At 47.8% G+C, this 22,871-nt stretch overlaps 1 protein-coding gene across 1 annotated transcript in view; it reads left to right on the top strand.

Moving 5' to 3' along the window:
* The first annotated feature begins 2,479 nt into the window (after positions 1-2,479).
* TCF7L1 (transcription factor 7 like 1) overlaps positions 2,480-22,871 on the top strand; it is a 96,229-nt gene continuing 75,837 nt past the window's right edge. Inside the window, exons 1-3 of the mRNA XM_065400051.1 lie at positions 2,480-2,674; positions 2,766-2,829; positions 3,489-3,619. Of these exons, the coding sequence (XP_065256123.1) occupies positions 2,480-2,674; positions 2,766-2,829; positions 3,489-3,619 (390 nt within the window). The remainder of the gene's footprint in view (positions 2,675-2,765; positions 2,830-3,488; positions 3,620-22,871) is intronic.

Below are 22,871 nucleotides of genomic sequence, written 5' to 3'. Positions count from 1 at the left end.
AAAATATTAAATAGTACTAGGCCCAGAATTGATCCCTGTGGAACCCCATGCCCTCCCAGTTTGACAGCGAACCATTGATAACTGCTCCTCTGAAACCTGCTCTTTGAGTATGGTCTTTCAATCAGTTGTGCACCCATCTTATAGTAATTTATTCTAGACTGTATTTCCCTAGTTTGCTTATGAGAATGGCTTGTGGGACTGTGTCAAAAGCTATAGCACATTGACTGCTTCACCCAATAGTTTGGGACTCATGGATATCTGGGTTCCAGCTCAGCGTACATTGCGGTAGGCTACAGGTTGAGCGGTAGCCTGCCTTTGTGGCAGAGACAGCCTGATTCAGACTAAATGTGGCAGAGACAGCCTGATTCAGCAAAATCCAGTACACCTGAGAGGTGTGAGTTGTGCAGGGGAGGAACAGAGCTAGAGTAGTGCTGGAAAGGGGACACAAGCAGGGGGTAGTAGTGAGGTGAGGGGAAGGACACTTGCAGGAGCTTTGTGTGTGTGTGTGGCAAAGGGGGGGATAGAGGTAGAAGTGCTAGCCGGAAGGTGACACTTGCAGGGGCTATGTAAGGGGGATAGCTGGGCAGGGAGAGAACAGTGGTAGGGGGTGTGTTGGGGGTAATTAGAGGAACTGGCGTGGGGGAGGAGACATTTGTAGGCAGCTAGCAGTGCAGGGATTGGGATGAGTATGCTTGGCTGCAGGAGCTCTGCAGGACAGGGGGAGGGGTAGCAGTGCAGGGAAGGTTAAATTGGTGCAGGCAAGAAGGGGCATTTGCAGAAGATCATCTGCTGGGTGGATGGCACTTATAGGAACGGGGGTGGTGGTAGCAATGTCGGGGAGGCACTTGTAGGACTTGGGGGAAGCAACGCTGGGGGATCAGTAGCAGCACAGGGGCAGTTGCAGGAGTTGGGGGTAGCAGTGTGGGGGGCCAGGGCCAGCTCTGGCTTTTTTGCCGCCCCAAGCCAAAAAAAACAAACAAACCTGCGGGGCGGCCGGAGCGGCAAGGCAAAAAAAAACCAACAACAAAACTGTGCAGGGTGGCTGGAGCCAGGGTACAAACTTTCGGTGCCACTCCCCCGGCCGTGCTGGCTAGTGGGACTCCCTGTGCTGCAGACGTGCCCCGGGCAGCGGGGGTGGGGTGGGGGAGGGAGCGGGGGGGAAAGAGAGAAGGGGGGCGGCCAGGGCTTCCTTCAGCCAGGGTGCTTGCCACTCAGCCCCTCCTGCCGCACCGCCTGCTGGGAGGGCTCCACGCCGCTCCCGCCTGCAGGTGAATTGAAGGTCGGAGGGAAGGGAAGGACGGGCTGCTGGGCTTGCTGCAGACCTGGCACCAGCTGGGGCAGACGGAGCGCACAGCCCGCTCCCAGCAGGGCGCTCCCCTCCTCCGCGTCGCTGCCCCCTACAGGGCGGCCGGAGCGGCGAACCAAAAAAATAGGGGAAAAAAGGGCGGCTGTGCCACCCTAGGATTGGACGGAATGCCGCCCCTTAGAATCTGCCGCCCCTAGCACAAGCTGGTGCCTGGACAGGGCAGTGGGGGGCATAATTTGCAGGGCTGGGTGTGATAGTATCAGGGGCCACCGGGGGGAGCAGTGCAGGGGGCAGAGATGTGGGGGGCTTTGTGAGGAGCTGGGAGTCCCAGCCCTAGGGGTGCGGGGCTGTGGGGGACCATGTTAGGAGCTGGGGGGTCCTAGCCCTTTGGGACAGGGCTGTGTGAGGAGCTGGGGGAACCAAGCCCAGGGGGGTGAACTGTGGGGGGCTGTGAGCGGAGTTGAGGGTCCTGTCCCAGCCCTGGGGTCCAGGGTTGTGGGGGGCTATGTGTGGACCTGGGGGTCCCAGTCCTGGTGGGAGGGGCTGTGGGGGGCTGTGTGAAGAGCTGGGGTCCTAGCCTGGGGGCGGGACTGGGGGGCTGTGAGGGGAGCTGGGGGTCCCAGCCCGGGGGCGGGCTGTGTGAGAAGCTGGGGGGTCCTGGCCTGGGGGCTCTGTGAGGGGAGCTGGGGGTCCCGGCCCAGGGGCTCTGTGAGGGGAGCTGGGGGGTCACGGCCTGGGGGGCTGTGAGGAGTTGGGGGTCCTGGCCCGGGGGGGGCAGGGCTCTGTGGGGAGCTGGGGGTCCCGGCCCGGGGGGGGGCTGTGAGGGGAGCTGGGGGTCCCGGCCGGGGGGGCTGTGTGAGGAGCTGGGGGGGAGGGGCTGTGAGGGGAGCTGGGGGTCCCGGCCCAGGGGCTGTGAGGTGCTGGGGGTCCCGGCCCGGGGGCTCTGTGACGCGCTGGGGCTCCCGCCCCGCTCCAGCCGGTGTCAGCTTGCAGCGGGAGCTCCACCCTCCCGGCCGCACTCCCGACCCTCCCCGGGCGGCGGGGAGCGAGGGGCCGGCCCCGCCGGCTGAGGGAGCGGGGAGGGAGGCAGCAGCGCCGCGCCCGCTCCCCGCCCGCAGCCCGCTCCGCACTCGGCCGGCGCCGCGCGTCGAAGTTGGGCGGGCCGGGCGCACCATGCCCCAGCTGCCGCCCGCGGGCGGCGACGACCTGGGCGCCCCGGACGAGCTGATCCCCTTCCAGGACGAGGGCGACGAGCAGGACAAGGGCGCGGGGCGCGGCTCGGCCCACGGGGACCTGGACGAGCTCAAGTCCTCGCTGGTCCACGAGTCCGAGAACCGCCGCGCCAGCGCCTCGGGCTCCGACTCGGAGGTGAGGGGCCGGGCCGGGGGCTGGAGGTGAGGGGCCGGGGCTGGGGTGAGGGGCAGCGCTCACCCCTCTCCCCTTTGTGTCTCCCCCGCAGGCGGAGCGGCCGCCGCCGCAGCCCCGCGAAAGTTTCCAGAAGCCGCGGGACTATCTCGCCGAAGGTACCGACCCCTTCCCCAGCCCCCCAACCCTCTCTCTGCTCCCCCCGGGGCCCCTGTCCCGCCCTGTGCCCCTTTCCCCAGCCCGCTTCCCACTCCTCCTGCTCCCTTCTGCCCCACAGCCCCCCACTCCCTGCCCACTTGTCCCCTTCTGCTCCCCACCTCACCGCGCCATCCTCCGTCCCCTCTCCCTTTCCCCCTGTGTCCCCCTCTCGGGGGGCGCCCCTGGGAGTTCGCCTTGGACGGGAAGGGTCTCTCAGGTCCCTGCCCAGATCGGTCCCGGCCTGGAGGATTCTCCCCCCCCCCCCCCCCCCGCCGTGCAGCCCTCCTTGGTGTTTACATCCTTCGGATACTTGCAGACGCTTAGCAAGACTTTTAACCTCTTTGTTTTCTTCGTCCGTGTCCGTCGCCCGCCCTCAGACCCTCTCCTCCTCCTCCTCCCTGCTTTCCCACCCCGTCCTCCCTGAGTTAGGCTTACTCCAGGGAAGTAACCCGAGTGTAGAGTAACTCGAGTTAACTTTGCAGTGAAGACCTATCTCTCCCCCCGCCCCCCAACCAACTTCAGCCACTTCTACCATCTTCCCACTCCCGGGCCGCTCTTGGCCTGCTCCCAACCCCACCCCCCTGAATGCCCCTGGCTGAGCCTTTTCTTTTCTCCCCAGTAGTGAGAAGACAGCAAGATGGAGGTTTCTTTAAGGGGCCCCCATATCCAGGTTACCCCTTCCTGATGATCCCAGAGCTGGGCAGCCCCTACCTGCCCAACGGAGCCCTGTCCCCTGGCGGTGCTCGCACAGTAAGTGCTGCTCACTTTGGTTTAGCCCCTCTGCTGTCACCAGAAGAACCCCTTTCTCCCCACAGACACTGTTCAGCTGTCCTTTCACCCTAGCTGAGGAGAGACCCCTGATGTCCAGGGACAGTGTATGTGGTCAGGGAGTGGGGGGCTTTTGCTGTCTTGCGGAGTAGAAATGTCTGCTCTGACTCTTGTTTGTGGCGTTGATTGCATAAAAGCGATCTTTTGTAAAGTAGCTTGGAGCAGCATTTTCATCCTAAGGATCTAATAATATGCGTGATGGGGAAACTGCCCCCGTGGTGAAGTTAGATTTTTTTATTTGGAAGCTGAAGAGATGAGTTGGGCGGTTTTTCTGATCCTCATTCCTTTCCATGGGGTGCATATGTTCCCCTTCGTAAAGCGAGACTTCTCAAAGAATTGGCAGGGATGAGGAAAGTGACAGTTTTGCTCCCTGATTCATTCTTCCTCCTTCCTGGGTTGATCATTCAAGCTGATGCAGGCAGACCGTAATATCCTTGTAGAACCCCACTAAAGTCAGGGTCCAACCCCATGAGGATCTGTTTGTAGGGTTGGGGCCCAAACTTGTCCCCATTGCTCTTTAGGAAGTTATACGTTGTGATATATATAATGATATATAATGTATATATAATGAACATATATTTCAAACAAACACACACATGCCCTAGTTTATTTGACTAATATCACCTTAGATTATGAAAATAGAACTCCAGAATATCAAATCTAATTTTCATTCTTTGATGCTGTTTGGTCACTTTTCACATTTCTCTCAACTTGGAAGGTGAAAACAAGCCCCCTTTCACTTGCTGACACGCAGTTTCTAGTCAGTTTTGCTCACGGTTTCATTGGGGGTGAGGCCCATTTTTTCACTCTGTGGCCCCAATCCTGCAATTGAATGGGCACGGGCAGACCCATGTGCCTGTGCAGAGACCTAGTGACTTCACTGAGATGGCACAGGGAATCCTGGGCTGAGCTGATTGTAGGATTGGGGCTTCTATATCCTGCTCAATGTTAAGAAACCCCAGTCCGGCTTGGGCCCCTTGGGGGCTATTGTAATACAAACATTAATGCATTAGTACTATGCTCTGATGCTTGGTTTACAAACATTGCTCAGGAACGTTTGCTTTAAAATTAAGACTCCAGTGCTGCAATTTGTTGCTCATACATGGAGTTGTGTGCCTGCGCAAACCCCCATTGTATTTAATGGGGGCAGCCCATGTGGACACAGCAGTCTGCCTGTGTGTGACAAATTGCAGGGTCAGGGCCATGGTGTGTGTTTTGTAATTTCATGGAGTCGTTTCTCTTGGATCTGAGTTTTGTAAAAACTTTTTTTTTTTTTAACCACACAGGCACAAAAAATAAGGGATAGACTTGACTTGACAGTATATCTTTAATGGATATTTGAGGGGAAAATCCAAGATTCTTACTTGGTGGTGTATTTGTTTTACTTAACTAGTTTCAGAGCAAGACCCACAGCTCTTATCTGCTGGGGTGGAGCAGTCGATTCTGCAATAACTTTAAAGTTCTATGCAAAAGAAACGTGCATGCTGTTTGATTTCTGACTCCTGCAGTTTAAAACTTGAATGTAAATTCTGGATGGAAAACTAATAAAGAATCCAGTGGGGAGCCCTGTTACATGTGTAAACCTGAGAAACCTGACGAGGGTTTTCTTGTTTGCCCTGCTTTTCTCATTTAAAGGGATCTTTTAGACTTTTTAAAGCTGTTAATGGGCTGACATTGTCTGTCTCTCCATCAGCGTTTAAAGAAGTGATTAAGCAAATTGACCAAGCGTTAGACAGAGTGCAAATGAGAGCAAATTGGAATTCCCCAGAACACAAACCAATGCCCCATCCCCAAATCCTCCACTGCCCTCAGGAGCTCATTGTGTTCCGGTGACCATTAGAGGTTCCCTGCCTGCATGCTTATCCCCAAACAGGAACCTATTATTATCCTTTCCTTGGTGAGGTGCACACCTTATCACAGATCAGTGCCCTCCTCTGGGCTTCTGATTTAATTCTGGAACTTTTGTCTTTTAAGGTGAGGGGCCTGAACAAGATAAATGTGATGCCTGATTGGTGCTTAATAATGATTAAGGGAGGCCTGAGAAACTTTCCCAGCAGAACCAGTTAATTCTGCTGTCATCGTGCTTTTCAGCAATTGGAAGCTGCTCTATTCACTTGTGGCATTAAAACATACCTGGGGCATGGATGGCTTGTTTCCTTGTATGCCTGAAAGCAGCTGGCACGAGCACTTGTACAAATAATGCTCTAAACTAATAGGGTTAGTTAGCATGGAAGGCTTCTCGATTCTTGTATGTTTTACTGCTGTGAAACAAAATCCTTTTAGTGACGTCCACTGTTCGGCCAGGTTTTAATGAATCCATTATTCACACTTGCCTTTGCTAAATTGTTGATAGGAGGATTTTACATGCATTCCTTCAAAGAGAACATAGAACAAGATACAGTTCCTTTAAGCTGTGACTTAAATTAATGCTAGCTTGTTTACACCTATCTCTAAAATATGTTATCTAAAACCAGCGAGCTTGAACAGTCATTTAGTGTTAAATGATGTTTGAATTATTAGCCATTTGGTTGTTTGTTCATTAACACGGGTCAATACTGCATTCAGCCGTATGACATAACTGTATTTTAATTATACAGTTACTGATAATTGGGCATTAGAACTTTTGGCCTTTCGTTTAGATCTTAACAGCTAGACTGTACTTGCCTCGAGGACATGATTATACAAATATGTCTGTGTGGCAGACAGTTGTGTGATGGGTAAAGGTTATAGTTGCAGTTTGTCACCATTATTTGTATTAATAAATTTCACAGATGATATCTGATTGGGAGGAATTGCAAATACCAGCGAGGATTAAGAAATAATAAAAAGGGACTGAGTAAGATTAGAAACATAAGCATAAAATTAATATTTTTATTTAATAAATCTTGGAATACTGGGGAAATTCAAGAGGACCAGAAGCGAGCTAATGTGTCCATATTTTTTAAAAGGGTAAACAGGATAACCTGGGTAATTATGGGCCTGTTAGCCTGACATCGATCTCAGACAAAATAATGGAACAGCGGTATGTGACTCAATCAAAAAAGAACTAAGGGATGGTCATACAACTAAGGCTGGTAAACAGGGCTACTTGGAAAAGAGGTCTTCAGCTAAGTTGATACAATTTTTTTAGTGGGACTACAAGTGGTTGATACCGGTAACTGTGTTGATGTAATATGCTTGGCCTTCTTTTAGGCATTTGACTTAGTACTGCACAACATTTTGACTAAAAAACTAGCATTGTTCAAAACCAGTGCAGCACATGTGTTTAAAAACAGGTTGATAGATCTCAAGACATATTTGTTAATGGGGAATAATAATTGAATGGGGGTATTCTGATGGGGTTCAGCAGGGACTTCTTATATAGGATTGGGTTGAGGATATTTTTTTCAAATATCGAAGAAAATATAAAATTTCATGTAAAGTTTGCAAATGTCACTAATATTGGCGGGCGATAAATGATGATGAGGGCAGGCCACTGATACAGAGTGATCTGGATTTTTTGATAAGCTTGACACAATCAAATACAATTCAGCCAAATGCATGATCATACATCTAGGGACAAAGAAAGTAGATCATGCTTACAGGATGGGAACTGCATCTTAGAGAGCAGTGATTCTGCAACAGACTTGGGGTGGTGGTGAACCACCAAATGAACTTGAGCTCCCAGTGTGATGCTGTAGCTAAGGGCTTGTCTACGTTACCCGCTGGATCGACGGGCAGCGATCGATCCAGCGGGGGGTCTAGACGCGATAAATCGACCGCTGAGCGCTCTCCCGTCGACTCCAATACTCCACTAGGGCGAGAGGCGCAGGCAGAGTTGATGGGAGAGCGTCAGCTGTCGACTTACCACAGTGAAGACACCACGGTAAGTAGATCTAAGTACATCGACTTCAGCTATGTTATTGATGTAGCTGAAGTTGCATAACTTAGATTCATTCTCCCCCCCCACCCCCACCCCCAGTGTAGACCAGGCCTGAGTGGGCTTTTGCTATCCTGGGATGCATAAGTAGGGGAACAATGAGGTGGTGTATTTATGTATACACCAGAGGTGAGACCATTACTAGAATATTGTGTCCAGTTCTGGTAACCACACTTCAAAGAAGGTGCTGAAAATTTGGAGTGTTCAGGGAAGACCTACAAGAAGATCTAAGGACTGGACAACCTGCCTTACATGGAGAGACTTAAGAAGTTCAATCTATTTATCCTATCAAGCAGAGGGTTAAGAAGCAATTTGATCGCAGTCTAAATTACCCACCCAAGGAGAGGATATGTGGAGGACTCGTTATTCCAGCAGACAAAAACATAAAAAAACGCCAACAGCAGGAAATAGAAGCTAGACAAATTCAAACAGGAGGTAAAGTGTGCATTTTTAGCGGTGATGCTAACTTAGCTTTGCAACAATTTTCCTAGGGTTGTAGTGGATTGTGTATCATTTGACATCTTAAAATCAGGTTTGGGTGTCTTTCTAAAAGATATGCTACAGGTCAATCAAAACTTGTGAAGTTGGTGCAGGAACCACTTGGTGAAATTTGATGGCCGTTGTTATGTAGGAGGTTAGACTAGATGATCTTAATGGTTCCTTCTGGCCTTAAAATCCAAAACTGTTATAGCACTGCCTAGACTCCCCAGCCAATGTGCTAGGCACTGTACAGACAGATAATCACTGTCCTCATCCTGAAAAGCTTAGTTTAAGACAAGATTCAACAGGTGAACTGAGCAAATGCGGAGGAGGGAGATGGAGGAGAGGGTAATAGGAACAGTAGCATCTTTTGGCACAGAGAGGGTTTTAGTAATTGAGACAAATAAAGGGATAGCCCTAGTCTTGACTGACCGTTATCAGCTGTCGGTGTTTTGTGGGTATCACAGTAGAAATGAGTCTTAAAATGAGACTTGAAGGAGGGTGGGGCTTTATGGATTTTTTTTTTTTTTTTTTTTTTTTTTGAGAGAGAGAGAGAGAGAGGATGTTCCAGGCATAAGGGAAGAATGGGGAGGGGACTCAAAGGTGATTGTGGGAGAAACAGGCTCATGCATGATAGAGGTTAACTGTTATTGATGGAGTGAAAGGTTGACAAAGCAGTAAGGTAACAGAGTAGAAAGGTAGGGCAGGGCTACTGGGAATGGACTTAAAGATAAGTACAAGAAGCTTATATTGGATGCAGTGGAGAAGGGGTGGGGGACAGTGGATGGAATGGAAGGGGTGATGTGATCAGGCCACTTAAGGTTTTAGCAGCTGTTTTGTATGGACCCATGTGGGGACAAATTGAGATTCATCTTGGAAATATGTAATTAATCTTTCTGGGCTGTGGCGTGGGTGTGGGAGTTTGGAAACAGATACTCAATGGGAAGAAGATGCTAGAAAAAGATTCTTGGAGTGATGATGCGCAGCAAATTAAAAATGAGTTTTCAGAGCCCTAAGTATCGGCAATGCAGTTTTGGGCTGCGGCTGCAGAGACATTATCTCTAGATAGGGAACTAGCAGCTCCCATATATGAATGACATTCATTGTTGAGGCATCATGTTATGAGAAAGATATTGACGAACTGGTTGGGGATCAGAGAAGAGCAACAAAAATGATCAGGATTGGTCTGTCTGTCTTGTGTTTCTATATGATGCCTATAATGATGGTATCTAGGTGCTGGAGGGATTGACTGTGTAGAGATTAAAAGAGCCAAATATGTATAGGTTGGCTGTGAGATAATTAAGGAGTGTAAGAGCCAATGAATATTTCCTCTCCAACCTGCTGAGGATAGGGAGCAATTTTTTGGGACAGTACATGGAGAACAGAACTGGGAACAATGGTATGAAATTAAGTAAAGGAATACTGTGATGCCTTGAAAACTTAAAATGACAAGCTGTCACGTTAAGTGTAAGGAATTTCCTGGTCCTGTTTGCAGGCTTCGGGGCTCTGCAGAAGCATGCAATCTGGGTTTTATGCAGTCAGTCTGCAAAGAGACAGCCTAGAGCAAGGTGGGAGGAGTTGCGCCTGTCTGCCTTAGGGAGCAGCCTGCTTTCTCTCTCTCCGTTTTTGTTCTCATGTTAAGGTTCTGGATTCCAATGAAGTTGTTTTACACTGCAACCTTCCAGAAATAGCATTAGATATTTGTATCTAACTTCTCTATGTACATGCCATGAACATAACAAATATCAGGAAAGCCATCCTGACAAGATGTTCTGCCTTGTGGAGTCATCTCAGGGGGAGGGTAGAAGACCTATCACTTTTCACTTTTAAAACTAGACTAGCTAAATTCTACAACAGCGGGGCCCCATTTCTGGTTGGCCTGTAGGCCCTTCTGTAATAAACATGATTAGTAATACTTTAGGTAAAAGTTCAGTAGGTTCTTGGGGAGTATGCTACTTGACTTAGCTTTCTTACATCTCTGCTCTCTGTGGTACTTGGGAGGTTGGATGACTTTTTCAGGCCTCGTAGTTCATTTTGTATCAAACAGGACAGCTGATGATTGCAGCTGCATTTGGAATGCAGACTTCCACTCCTGTTAACGTTTTAGTTCCATTGGGTTCTTCCCTCCCCTCAATGAACTCACATTTAAGAGAACCTCTCAGTTCCATTCTAAGCATGGAGTTGCAAAGGGGGAAAAAAGGGTGTGTGTGGTTTCTCCTGCCTTTTTTTATTTTTTATTTTTAAACCTTACAGATTTGACCTTTCTGATATTTTTATTTCTGAAGGAAAAATCAGCCTCTTGCTGATAAATATAGCACATAAAATGATGTAACAAATAAGAAAATGAAAAGCTGTGTCTGTACTCTATTCCATTTAACTCCAGGAAACTTGGAGTTAAAGTTCCATCTACCATTTTCACTCTGACCCTGGGTCGATGTCTGTTATGTACTTATTCATCAGAAAACCCCCCTTACTGCTAATCACATATCTCCTCTATATTTCCAGTGGCATCCATACCTTTGCCTTGCATACTTATATAGTACATGATTCTTAGATCAGGAGCAGAGAGAGTTCAGCGTCTCTGTCAGGATTGTCGTGCAAACACTACTGGAAAATATTTCATGTGCAATGTGGGCCATAATTATGATGGTGCTGCTTCTAGTATTGCTTTCTAACTGCATTTAACTCCCTCAGATATTTTGGGATACAGTTTGTATGAAAGACATGATGGCATATGAAACTGTCATATTGTTACTATGCATCATGCTACCAATACAGGCCTAGTTTCTTGGGTAAATATAATGACGAGTTGTCTTCTAATATCCAGTTATAGGGAGAGCCAATGCAGTGTGACTCTGAGTATGGATGTTCTCTCTAGGCAGCGATTTTTATATAATCACTCAATATGCTATTGCGAAAAGACCCATCACTTGTGCAACTTCTCGATTGGTCGGAACAATGGCAGCACTAGTATAAAAACACTGGTGAATGCCTAAGCCTTGGTTTCTCTGATAATGCCACCAGTGGAGCTGCACAGGTGTTAGTGAATCAATGGGAGAGTTCCCAGAAAAGTCCTACGTAGAACAGGCGTAAATGTCCAGTCACTGAAGAGGGCAAGTTTGAGGTTTTCTGCCGGAAGATGCCCAGCTAAACAAGTAGCTGGTTACTTCCAAAGCGAAATATCTCCTTCAGTGTGGCAGGCTGGATTGATTTAAATCAGCAATTTAAATCATGATTAAATCAGCAAGTGCAGAGCCTCGATTTAAATCCTCAGTTGTAATCAGCTTTTCCGTTTGTACTTCAGTTACTTTCAAAGAAAGGTGTATTCTCATTGGTTGATATCACCATTGAAGCAACGTTGATTTGCAACTAAATAGAGCCTTCACACTAGATTTGGTACATCTTTTTGCTACTTAAGATACGCTATAACTATATGCATTTATTTAAGCAGTTATATAATTGTTTTCAGATTATTAATTAAACATTTTTAGTGTGTTAGAAAATGACAAATGATATATTGCTTATTTACTAGATAATTAACTTTTTGCTCATGATTTGTGTCAGGCTGCATTAGGATGGTAACTGGAATTTAACTAAACACACAAAACAGCATATACAATTTATTTTTATTAACCAGAACAATCCCTTAATACAGTACATGACCTATTGTGCCATATTTGTAAAGCTGGACTTCAAAAGTTAGATGTTTTCCCCCTGATTCTTTCTTTATATAGAAAAGCAGCCTTTAACTCAAAACTCTTGACAGAGCTCATGGATTCAGCATTTTGTGTTTAGATGTCTTAAGAGATTATAAGATTTTAGTCCTTAACATATTTTGTTTTAAATTCAGATTTAATTTTGAACAGATTTATTTTTTAAAAGATAGATTTATTGTAATTTAAATAAAATAAAAAAATTCGAATTAAATAAAAAAGTAATTGCAGAGTGCATTGTAATTGCTGAGCCAGGTTATTGTCATCCTTAGGAGACCTGCTGATGGTTAAAGACAGTCATTCATTTGATTGCAATGCTTTACACCAGTTTTTGCTCAAACTCAATTGCTCATGTGCTGTGAGGTGGCCTGACCTTGCGTTATAGGTAGAGCTGGCAGCAACTTTTAGAGCTAAGGTTTCCTCATGGTTTCCATTGTAAAAGCCTGTTTTTAATTATAAACGGGCTTTATAATTAATAAGCCAAATATTAATTATTCAGGCTGAAATTTTCCATGCCTCAGGCTGATTTTTTTTCTTAATTTCAGCAAAAAAGTTTCAGGTGCTTCTGATAATGACATTTGGGAAAATATGTTGTGTTGGGCATGCTAAAAAATGTCTTTCAGCCGTTTCATTGTGAAGCCCTGATGTGTCTGTGCTTTGGGGAAGAGGCTTGAATTTTGACAGAGGGCTTGTCCTGGGGCCACAGAAGCGCCTCATACTGTCCCTGTGAAATTCTGAGTTCTCTGCGTTTGGCAGCTATGTTTTCAGAGCATTCCTTGTGTACTGATCATGCTCTATCTTAGGGCAGAAGGGGCTGAGCAGGACATTCCCTTCAGTTGCTTCTCCTGCCTGCTGGGGCCCACTGTGTCACCAAGCACTGGTGCTGAGAATAGGGAGACTCTCCTGTGCTCCCTCCTGCTGGTGCCCAAGCAGTGTGGAAGAGAAGGGGGGATGCAGAGGGCTGAGGAGCAAAGAAGGATAAGGACAGGGAAAGGTTTATGGGGGGATAGGAGCAGAGGGGAGGAGTTGCCGGGGCAGAAGGGTTTGAAACTACTAGAGAACACTCTTCTCCAGAACTTGGAATAGAATTTGGGACTCCTGAGTGCCAGCATTCCTCTGCTGTCAGCCAATAGTTATGAAGCACATTGGCAAAACGGGGCTCATCCTGTCTGGTGGCTCATCCAGCATAGAGGATAACAGCCTACTACTGTTACCAGTTATCCTTTTAACTCAAGCAAAGTGGTCTGTGTTGTGGATCTGAAGTTTCCAATGATGCTGCTGATTCATCAGTATGGTTCCTCAAGACAGGATTTCTTTCTTTCTTTTTAGTTTCATTTGTTAAAAACCTAGGAAATTACATACAAAAAAACGGTTACAAGAAAATTAAGGTAGCAAAATTAGGTACTGCAAATGCAGGAAATTTCAGGTTTAAAGTTTCGTGTGTGTGTTTTGTGAGCAGTCTGAAATTTTAAGTTGGGTGCTTTTGAAATATCTCACATTTAAGGTAAGTGACTTAGGGGCACGAGTCCCATTGACTTCAATGAGACTTATGCTCCTAAATCATTTAGGCTTCTAAATCTCATCCGTGGGTGCCTAAATCCAGACTTAGAAGCCTTAGTTTAGGCACTGGTTGCACCTAGTTTTTAACATTTTGGCCAGTCTTCAAATACCTCATCCCATACTATTTTTCCATAGAATCTTTGTCTCATTCAGTGCACAGATCTATTTGGTCCCCATGTTCTGGATGGGTCCCCATGTTCTGGATGGATCCCCAAAGGGGACCAAAAGGACCTCCGTGCAGTGCATAGGATGGACCTGTTCTGGGCATGAAACAGGTGCAGCGAAGGAGAGTGTTTCTGTAGGACCACTGCCTCATTTGTTGCATAAGTTGGAAGATGTTTGATGGATGAGGCAGGAGATTACAGGACGAGAGAGGATGGTTTCATGGCTAAGGCAATTGAACACTGCCTTGGAGAGCTGGATTGTATCCCTGCCTTTGCCATCGAGTTTCTATGTGATTCTGGGCAAGTCGCCGAAACCAAACTTTGCACAGTTAGTGGCCACCTTGTTTTCTGGGTTCTCAGCTAGAGTCCCCTGTATCTGATTTGCACAAATTTTGAATACTCAACTGCATCTGAAGTCCAGGGGAGCTGTGCTTGGAACATGCTATAAAAATTCTGAGTAAATGAAAAAACAAACAGGCGTCCCCAAATGAGCAGGAACTTTTATTAATTTTGCCTTTAGTGTCTCTGGCCCGCCGATCGCCATCTATGAAATGGGGGATAATACCAAGTGTTCTCACAGGAGTGTTGTGAAGGGAGATTGATTAATGTGTGTGAAGCCATGAGTGCCATGGCAAAGCCGATGAGGAAATGAATTCTGTATGCAGTGCAGGTTTCGGATGGCGTCCAGTAAATACGGCATAAGGCCACACATTTAACAATGAGGATATAAAGACTATTAAATAACTACCCATTCAGCACTCAGTGAGGCAGAAGTTCTGTGGAAAATATAGCATATGATCATGCAATGAAAGACTGTATCATAATGCATATGCACAAGGGAGCTGAATTAATGTTGGACAGGCAATCGTAATTCTAGTATTTGCTGACTTGGGAGTGCTTGACTTTACAACCCTAACATTTTCTCAAAATAGGTTCTTGTTGTTTGTTTTTGTTTGGCTTTTTTGTAGGCAGTGCAAGAATCAGGCTCCCTGGAACAAGAAGGTGGAGAGGGGCTCAAAAGGGCGAGTAGAGCTGTGTGGAATTTTTTTGGCAACTAGTAAATTTGCTGAAAAATGCAGTGTCAGGGCAACTGAAACTATTCTTGAATTCAGGTTGGATCTGACGAATAGCTTCAGCCAAATGAAAAATGAGGAAAGTGTTGTTTTTTTCCAAAAGGTCAAAATGGGTTGTTGTTTTTTGGACAATTTGTTTTTAAACAAAACTTTTCATTTTGGAAATGTGGTTTTGCATCGACCTGAACAAACACTTATTGGTTTTGTGTTTTGACAAGTAAAATTGAAAAAAAATGCAGTTTTGGTTTGAACCAAACTGAATCTTTTTGGACTTTTTGGTTCAGTGGCCAAACTGCAAAATCAGGTATTTGCTCAGCTGTAGTCCTGAGTTGTGGTGCCTTTTCCATCCTGGTGCTATTTCTTTCTCCTTCTATTGGGGAGGTGTAATTGTTACTGTTAAAATATGTTATGGAATTCCCAGAAGACTCTGCATAGAGAAGATTTGAGCTTTGCTCTGGGGCAGACTTGGGATGAATAGTAAAGAAAAGATAGGAAAAAGTTCATTCCAAGGGTAAGTTCCTTTGCAAAAGTCATAAAGATTGCCACAAGCAATTCTGCCTAGCTGAGGGCCTGACTAGTCCCTGTTTAGGTTCCCTGGTATGTTTGGGGGAACTGGATTTGCTTGCTTCAACTTTTTTTTGTAATGTATTCAGCTCTTTGAAAGTTGTGTGGATGTTGACAAGGCTGGAACCTGCCTCTTTTGTCTCCAGAGTATCTTCTTTTTTCTAACTTAGGTTGAAAGTCTGTTTTATATTTTGGATTGCTCTTTTGTTATGTTCTCATATTTGCTGTAGCTGTTTCAACCCCTGAATCCTGAGATACATTCTGACTTCAGAACAGCAGTGGAACGGGGCTCGATGGGATGAGTTGCAGCTGCTTCTCTACCTAATAAACGCACAGAACTCATGTAATGGTTTATGAGGAGTGAGTGAACTCTGGGATGGCTTTTTTTCCATGTTACTAAAGACTGTAAGAATGTGATTTGGGTGCACGGATGCCTGTGCATGGACAAGGAATGATTGACATCGTCGGGCTGGAGGTGAAGAAAGAAGCTGGTCTTAAACCAGTGACTCTCTAAAGCAGCCAATGCTATTGTGTGGGTATGCTGCTTTCTGGATGAGTGCATTCCTGCAGTGTAAGGAAAGCATGACTGGAAGATAGCAGTGGGCTGATGGACTATTCTGTCTAAATACTTTTGTGGCTGTCATCACTAGTATCTGTGCGCCTGGCAAGCATGATGGATTTTATCCTCTCAAATACCCCTTTGAGGTAGGGATGTACCACCTCTATGGTGCAAATTGGAACCGAGGCACAGGGTAGATCAGGTAACTTGCCTCGAGAGTCTGTGACTGAGCCAGGAACTGAAGCCAAGTGTCTTGCACCCTAGTCCAGTGTCCCGACTGCTAGCTCATCCCGCTTCCAGCCCCCACTCATGGGCTCTAAAGTAAATGCTAGAGGTTGGTGTCTTCCTAGTCCCTGGTGATGAATTTAGTAGACCTGGAGGCCAGGAACATGGACAGATGGGTCTATGGAACAGACACTTATTGGTCAGTAATTGCTGGCGAGATTTCACAGATGGGTTCTGTAGCTAGACAACCTTCCCCAGAATTCAGCTGGTCCTTGTTAGGATTAGGGTGAGCTTTCACGAGAAATTATGTTGCTACTTGTGTAACTTCTTAGAATTGAAAAATTCCCATAGAAATCAGGGGTGGCTCCAGGCACCAGCACAGCAAGTGCGTGCGTGGGGCGGCAAGCTGCCGGGGGTGGTGTGCCGGTCACTGTGAGGGTGACCTGAGGCCTGAGGGAGGTCCGCGGGTTCGGCAGCAATTTGGTGGCGGGTACGCCGAAGACGCGGACCAGCAGATCACCCGCAGAAATGCTGCCGAATCCGCGTGACCAGCGGACCCCCTGCAGGCGTGCCGCCGAAGGCCGCCTGACTGCCGTGCTTGGGGCAGCAAAAAACATAGAGCCACCCCTGATAGAAATGCACTAGTCCAGTTAAACCCCAATAGCCTGATGAAATGAACAATGTCCCCCCATCCCCCGCAAATCAATCCACCTCTGACAGTGTCGTCTTAGTCACTTTGTGGCTGTCTGCTCAGCTTCTTTCCCGAGCTTGTGTCGAGTGGTGGAAGCTGCCCACCATGTGGAAGCGTGGGGTGAGAGAGTGGGTGCCTTCCCCCAGACCTCTTGATAAATCAATGACACCCTCCCAGTAAATCAGTTACTGTCTGGGCTGCCTCCTCCCCCTGCAGCACTTAAATAAACCAACTAATGCTATCGCCCCCACAATAAATCAATGCTGGGCAGACTCCCCACCAGTGAATCAGCCTCTCTTCCTCACTGAGCCCTCTGCTGGTTCCCACTCACTGCCCCACTGCTGGGATAATTGGGGTCTCCTCACAATCTGCTCCAGAGCAAAAGGGTGTCAGCCTGCCTTCGAGGGCAACCTATTACTCACCAGTCCAGCTGGGCCCCCCTCCTGCTCAGAGCTGCCCTCAGGGCCTGGGCAGTTCAGCCCTTCTCCCTCCACCCGCCCATTCCTTAATAGCAGGGGTGTCTCTAGCCGGCCATCTCTGCATTGCCTGCCCGCTCCAGCCACGGCTGGGAGCTTTTCTTCACAACCAGGAGGGCTGGATATGGAACTTTTTTTTTTTTTTTTTTCTAAATGTAAGCTGAGATTCTGCAGAAACTGCTGGCCCTGCCTGGGAAGGATTCCTGCTCGCCGCGGGTGAGCGGGGAAGTGGATTTTTCCAGCATGATTGAACCATGATGTTTCCTTGCTGGGAGAGGAAAAATCTGGCCTGATTCTTTCGGTGCCTTTTTGGAAGAAGAGGAGCTGCATTGCAGTTTCCTCCCACACCCTGTGAGGCTGGATTCTGCTGAGAAGGCCAGTCCATTTTCCCTGCCAAAGACCTCATGCTGGCTGGCTGTGGGAGGAAATGGGCAAGAGGGGCTTTTCCCCCATGCACAGGGGCGGCAGGTTTGTATAACTTTTGGTGGTGCCCAGAACGGATCCAAGTCGTGCCCCCCTCCGCCTTGTAAGCCAATATATATATTTTAAAATAGTGTAAAAATGGACTGGAAACAGTAAGCGTTTAACAGTTTCCCTATATTGCACAATTTGGGTGTGTGGGGGGGTGAGGGCTCTGGCTGGGGGGGAGGGCTAAGGGGTGAGGCTGGGGATGAGGGGTTTGGGGTGTGGGAGGGGTTCAGGGCTAGGGCAGAGGGTTGGGGTGTGGGCGGGATGAGGGCTGCAGGGTGGGGCTGGGGATGAGGGGTTCACGGTGTAGGAGAGGGCTCAGGGCTGGGGCAGAGGGTGGGGTGAGGGCTCTGGCTGGGGGTGCGGGCGCTCGGGTGGGGCGGGGCCGGGGATGAGGAGTTTGGAGTGCAGGCAGGCTGCCTCGGGGCTGGGGCCAGAGAGGAGGACTCCCCTCTCCTCTCTGGCAGCACACTCACCCCACACCACTGTCATTGTACATGCTCCTAGGGCCCTTCTCAGGTCCAGCAGGCAGGGCTGGGGGACGCTCCAGGGGAGGTGAACGGGGTGGCAGGTGGGGCTAGGGGAGAGACCTGGCCCCAAACATTGGTGGAGCCGGGCCCTGAATATTGCTGGAGCATGGGCACCACGGGCCTATATAACTCGCTGCCCCTGCCCATGCAGTCATAGCTGGAATGGGGTGGGAGGGGTTGGAGATCACAGAGCAGGAGCTTAACACCCCTTCCCTACTGCACCATCTTCATTTCCCGTCAAACTTCCATGCATCTGTAAGCAAACGTGAAGTCTGCTCTGTAGAGCGCATTCAAAGAAGGCAGTAACCAGACTCTAAACGGGTTAACTAGAACTCTGCTGTCTGCAGCCTGGGGTTTCTGCTAGTGGATTTAGCAGCCCTTTATCCCTGGGCACTTTTTTGACATCTTGAGAGGCTGCAGTGACAAGAGGAAGCTGTGCTAATGGGCCACTTGTAATTGTTTTAAGGCCCGTTTACTTTCTTAAACAGTGGACACTTCTCCCTACCCTGAAAATGTCCTGCAAAGAGATACAGATTGTGGCTGAATATACTGTTTGTTTAGCTTTCAGTGTAAGCTGCTTTTTCATTATGTTGCCAGGCTCCTCTAAGCGGGCTGTGGAATTTAGCAATGACCAATTACAAGGTGTCTATTTAGTAGTTATTAGATTGGAATGCTTGCTTCTGCCAATCAAGATGTTTTAAGCAAGACTCTCCCTCTATTTTGGCAAGAGATTCACAGAGCAGCCCACTTGAAGGAACAACTGTCAAAGCGCTAGAAGCGTTCCAAGACGATGGAGCATTTTCTTGTTTCTCCAGTGCAATGCAGCAGAGGCTCATCTCTCTCCAAGAACTGGGTGTGAAGCAATTACTGAGGTCAGTCGGTGTAAAGGGGTTGTAAACCATGAGGTCGAAAAGAAGTATTTCTGAATTCCAGACCCCTACGCCCAGGGAAATGGTAGCCTTCAAAAGAAGCTCTCCAGTCCCTGGAAGTGCGGGAGTGGTTTTGAGTGTCTAGACTTGGATAGCCCACGGTTAGACTAGATTAAGGTCCTGCTCTCCTGAAATCCTCAGATGCAGGAAAAGTGAATGGATGTTGGATCCACAACTATGGTTCCTGAACCATGCACCTGCATGGGGCGTATAGCGTGTTGCTCAGCTTGCATAGGGAAGAGTACAGTAGAACCTCAGTGTTATGAACACCAGAGTTACGAATTGACCCGTCAACCACACACCTCATTTGGAACCAGAAGTACACAATCAGGCAGCAGCAGAAACAAACAAAAAAAAGGCAAATACAGTATAGTACTGTGTTAAATGTAAACTACTAAAAAAAGGGAAAGTTTAAAAAGAAAGATTTGACAAGGTAAGGAAACTGTTTCTGTTCTTATTTCATTTAAATTAACATGGTTAAAATACTCCTAAGGGCATTCTGCGCCAAAAAATTAAAAGTTCTGTGCCAAAATATTAAAAATTCTGCAAATTTTATTTGTCAAATAAGTGTGGAGGTTCCAGCATGGCATTGGGGAGCACAGGCCACTGGCTGCACAGAGGTGGAAGATCACTGTGCGGCTCCCCCCACCCTGGAGACAGTGAGGTTGCACCCAACCCTGACACAGCGCAAGGACTGGGCCTGCCCCAGAACTCTTCCCCCCCCCCCCCCCCCATGCCAGGTGCACTAGGTGTGGGAAGGCAGGATCCAAGTGTGGAGGGGCTTAGTGCGGGGGGTCCAGGTGTGGGTTGAGAGGGTTCTGTGTGGGGCAATCTAGGTGTGGGCGGCTCAGTGGGGGATCCGAGTGTGGAAGGGATCTGGATGTACAGGGGCTTGTTGGGGGGCTCTGGGTGCAACGGTAATGGGACTCTGCAGGGGGGTTCAGGTGAAGGTGGTTGGGGCTCAGCAGGGGGGATCTGGATGTGGGAGGGATAGAGCTTGGCAGGGGGGTATGGGTGTGGGGGGCTGGAGCTCATCGGGAGGGGGTGCTGAGTGCAGGATGCGGGGGGTGAAGCTCGGTGGGAGGGTCTGGGTATGAGGAGATCTGGATGCACGGGGGGTTGGGTGGATGGGGGAGCAGCTCTCTATACAGGTATCCCTCCTCCTGCAGCTGAGGAGCGATGGGTGCAGGAAGCAGGGTGTGGGGGGAGAGAGTTTGCAGAGCTTCCTGCAGCTGGGGGAGAAATCTGGGGGTGGGTCTGACCCAGCCCCGGATGCCGTGCAGAGGAAGAGGAAGTCCCGTCCTCCCCAGCCCAGCCAGGACTAGCAGCTGAGCCTGGTGCAGGGCAGGGAGCCGGGTCTTCCCCAGTCCTGCCCCGTAGTGATTTACCTCTCTGCTGGCTGCCCTGGCACCTGAAACATACTGCTGGGGAGGGTCACATGACCACTCTTGTGGCTTCCCTTTGCTTCCCTGTCAGAAAGTCATTTTTCTGTGGGAGACATAAATTCTGTGCATGTGCAGTGGCGCAGAATTCCCCCACGGAGTATTAAAAGCAGCATTTTTCTTCTGCATAGTAAAGTTTCAAAGCAGAATTAAGCCAATGTTCAGTTGTAAACTTTTAAAAGAACCACCATAACATTTTGTTCACAGTTACGAACACCTTGGGAATGGAAGTTGTTCGTAACTTGAGGTTCTACTCTATTGTGCCTGAGGCCTAAACCTGGATAGAGGGTGAGAGGCTTGTGTTTTCCCTGGAGATGGCAGAGGCATTCCTGTGTGTTTTTCCTGTTACTTTTGTGTGGAATGTGTCCGGGTATGGCATGACTGTTGAAGGCCCCTAGTACTGGTGTTGCACAGCCCCTGCTGCACACCAGTGTGCTGAGATGGTGTCGTGATTTCCTCTCTTCTGGAGAAGGACCAAGGTGTTGGGGGTGGATTCCCCCAATCACTTTGCTGCACTTGAGGTGGTGTGAATTCTTTGCAGACAGTGAGTGTGGAATGTCTCATGTCACTCAGCCCCCAGTAGGAAACACTGTTGGTGTAAAACCCCAGGTGGCTTTTTGCAATAAATGTGAGTACCACAAATTTGCTGGCACTGGGCAGGCCTAGAGAAAGCTGGATCCCTGCCCCAGGGAACTTCCATTGTGTGCAGACCTGGCTTGTTACTGGTAGTTCCTGTTATAGTTTATCCCCCCGATGTTTGTTTGTCTTCTGCATTCCTCCTTGTGTGTCATCTGCAGAATCACCAGTTGGCAAATGTAGAATCCCACAATGCCATTTTCTTGGAATACTGGGGAAATTCTAGAGGAATGGGGAAAAAAGCTAATTTTGTGTCAAATTGTGTGTTGAAAACGTCAGATGGGATTGACCCAGTTAACTATAGGCTGATACTGATCCCAGGCAAAATCAGTCACTAAAGTGTTAAAAGTTGGAAGCACAATTCATGTCAGTCCATACGTTTTTTTGGAAAACAGGTCTTGTCAAACTCGATATAATTATTGTATGGGTTTACAAGTTTGGTTGATAAAAATGCCTGTTAACATAATATTCTGTAAGGCATTTGACATTCTAATTAAAAAAACCCAGCATTATACAAAATCAGTGTAGGCAATTTTAAATAGGTTAAAAACTGGCTAATTGATACATCTCAAAAAGTAAATGTAAAAAGAATAGTCATCTTAAGGAGGTGTTTCTAGAGGGTTGAGCAGGGGGTCTGTTCTTGGCCGTGATCAGTGTCTGGAAAAAAATATAAAACTTCTGGGCAATGTTTGCAGATGACATACATTGGTGGAGTGGTCTAAAAAAAAAAAAAAAAAAAGGTCAGTTCTGCAGAATGATCTGGATCTCTTTGGCATAGGATGGGCTCATTTGAACAATTGAACTAAATGCAAGATTGTACATCTAGGAACAAGGAATGTAATTCATGCTTGTAGGATGGGGAGCTGTATTTTGTAACAGAGTGGCTCTGACATGGACTTAGGGGTCCTGGTGGAGAAATAACTGAAAATGAGATTCCTGGGTGATGTAGTGCATAAGAGAACCAGTGCAATGTTTAGATAGATGACTGGTATGTTGAGTAGGATCAGGGTGGTGGTCTTACCTTTGTATACACGCTTGGTGAGGACGGGAATAATACACTGGAGAGGGTTCAGAGAAGAGCTACAAGAATGATTTGTGGTTTGGGAAAACTGCTTTACAGTGAGAGACTAAAGAAGTTCAATCTATTTGGTTTATTGGAGAGGTTAAGCTTTTTAGGAAAAATCATAGTGACACATTACATGAGGGATGATGGGCGTTACATTACATTTGCGGGATAAATTCAGGCCAAATGAGGGCGTGAATTCGAGTCAGAGGCCTTCCTCTGAGGATGCACTGCCAGGGTGAACCGATCTAGATTGGGCATCTGTAGCATTCAGCTACCAGGTAGTGAGTCTTTTAAGTTACGTGAGGCCCAAACCACAAGGGTTTTGCAGATCGAAGCCAGCATTTAGAATCATAGAATATCAGGGTTGGAAGGGACCTCAGGAGGTCATCTAGTCCAACCCCCTGCTCAAAGCGGACCAACACCAACTAAATCATCCCATCCAGGGCTTTGTCAAGCCTGACCTTAAAAACCTCTAAGGAAGGAGATTCCACCACCTCCCTAGGGAACCCATTCCAGTGCTTCACCACCCTCCTAGTGAAAAAGTTTTTCCTAATATCCAACCTAAACACCTCCCCCACTGCAACTTGAGACCATTATTCCTTGTTCTGTCATCTGGTACCACTGAGAACAGTCTAGATTCATCCTCTTTGGAACCCCCTTTCAGGTAGTTGAAAGCAGC

The sequence above is a fragment of the Emys orbicularis genome, chromosome 2 (assembly GCF_028017835.1).
Source record: "Emys orbicularis isolate rEmyOrb1 chromosome 2, rEmyOrb1.hap1, whole genome shotgun sequence".
NCBI classification, from domain to species: domain Eukaryota; kingdom Metazoa; phylum Chordata; order Testudines; family Emydidae; genus Emys; species Emys orbicularis.
This window is presented reverse-complemented; position numbering and strand designations above follow the sequence as displayed.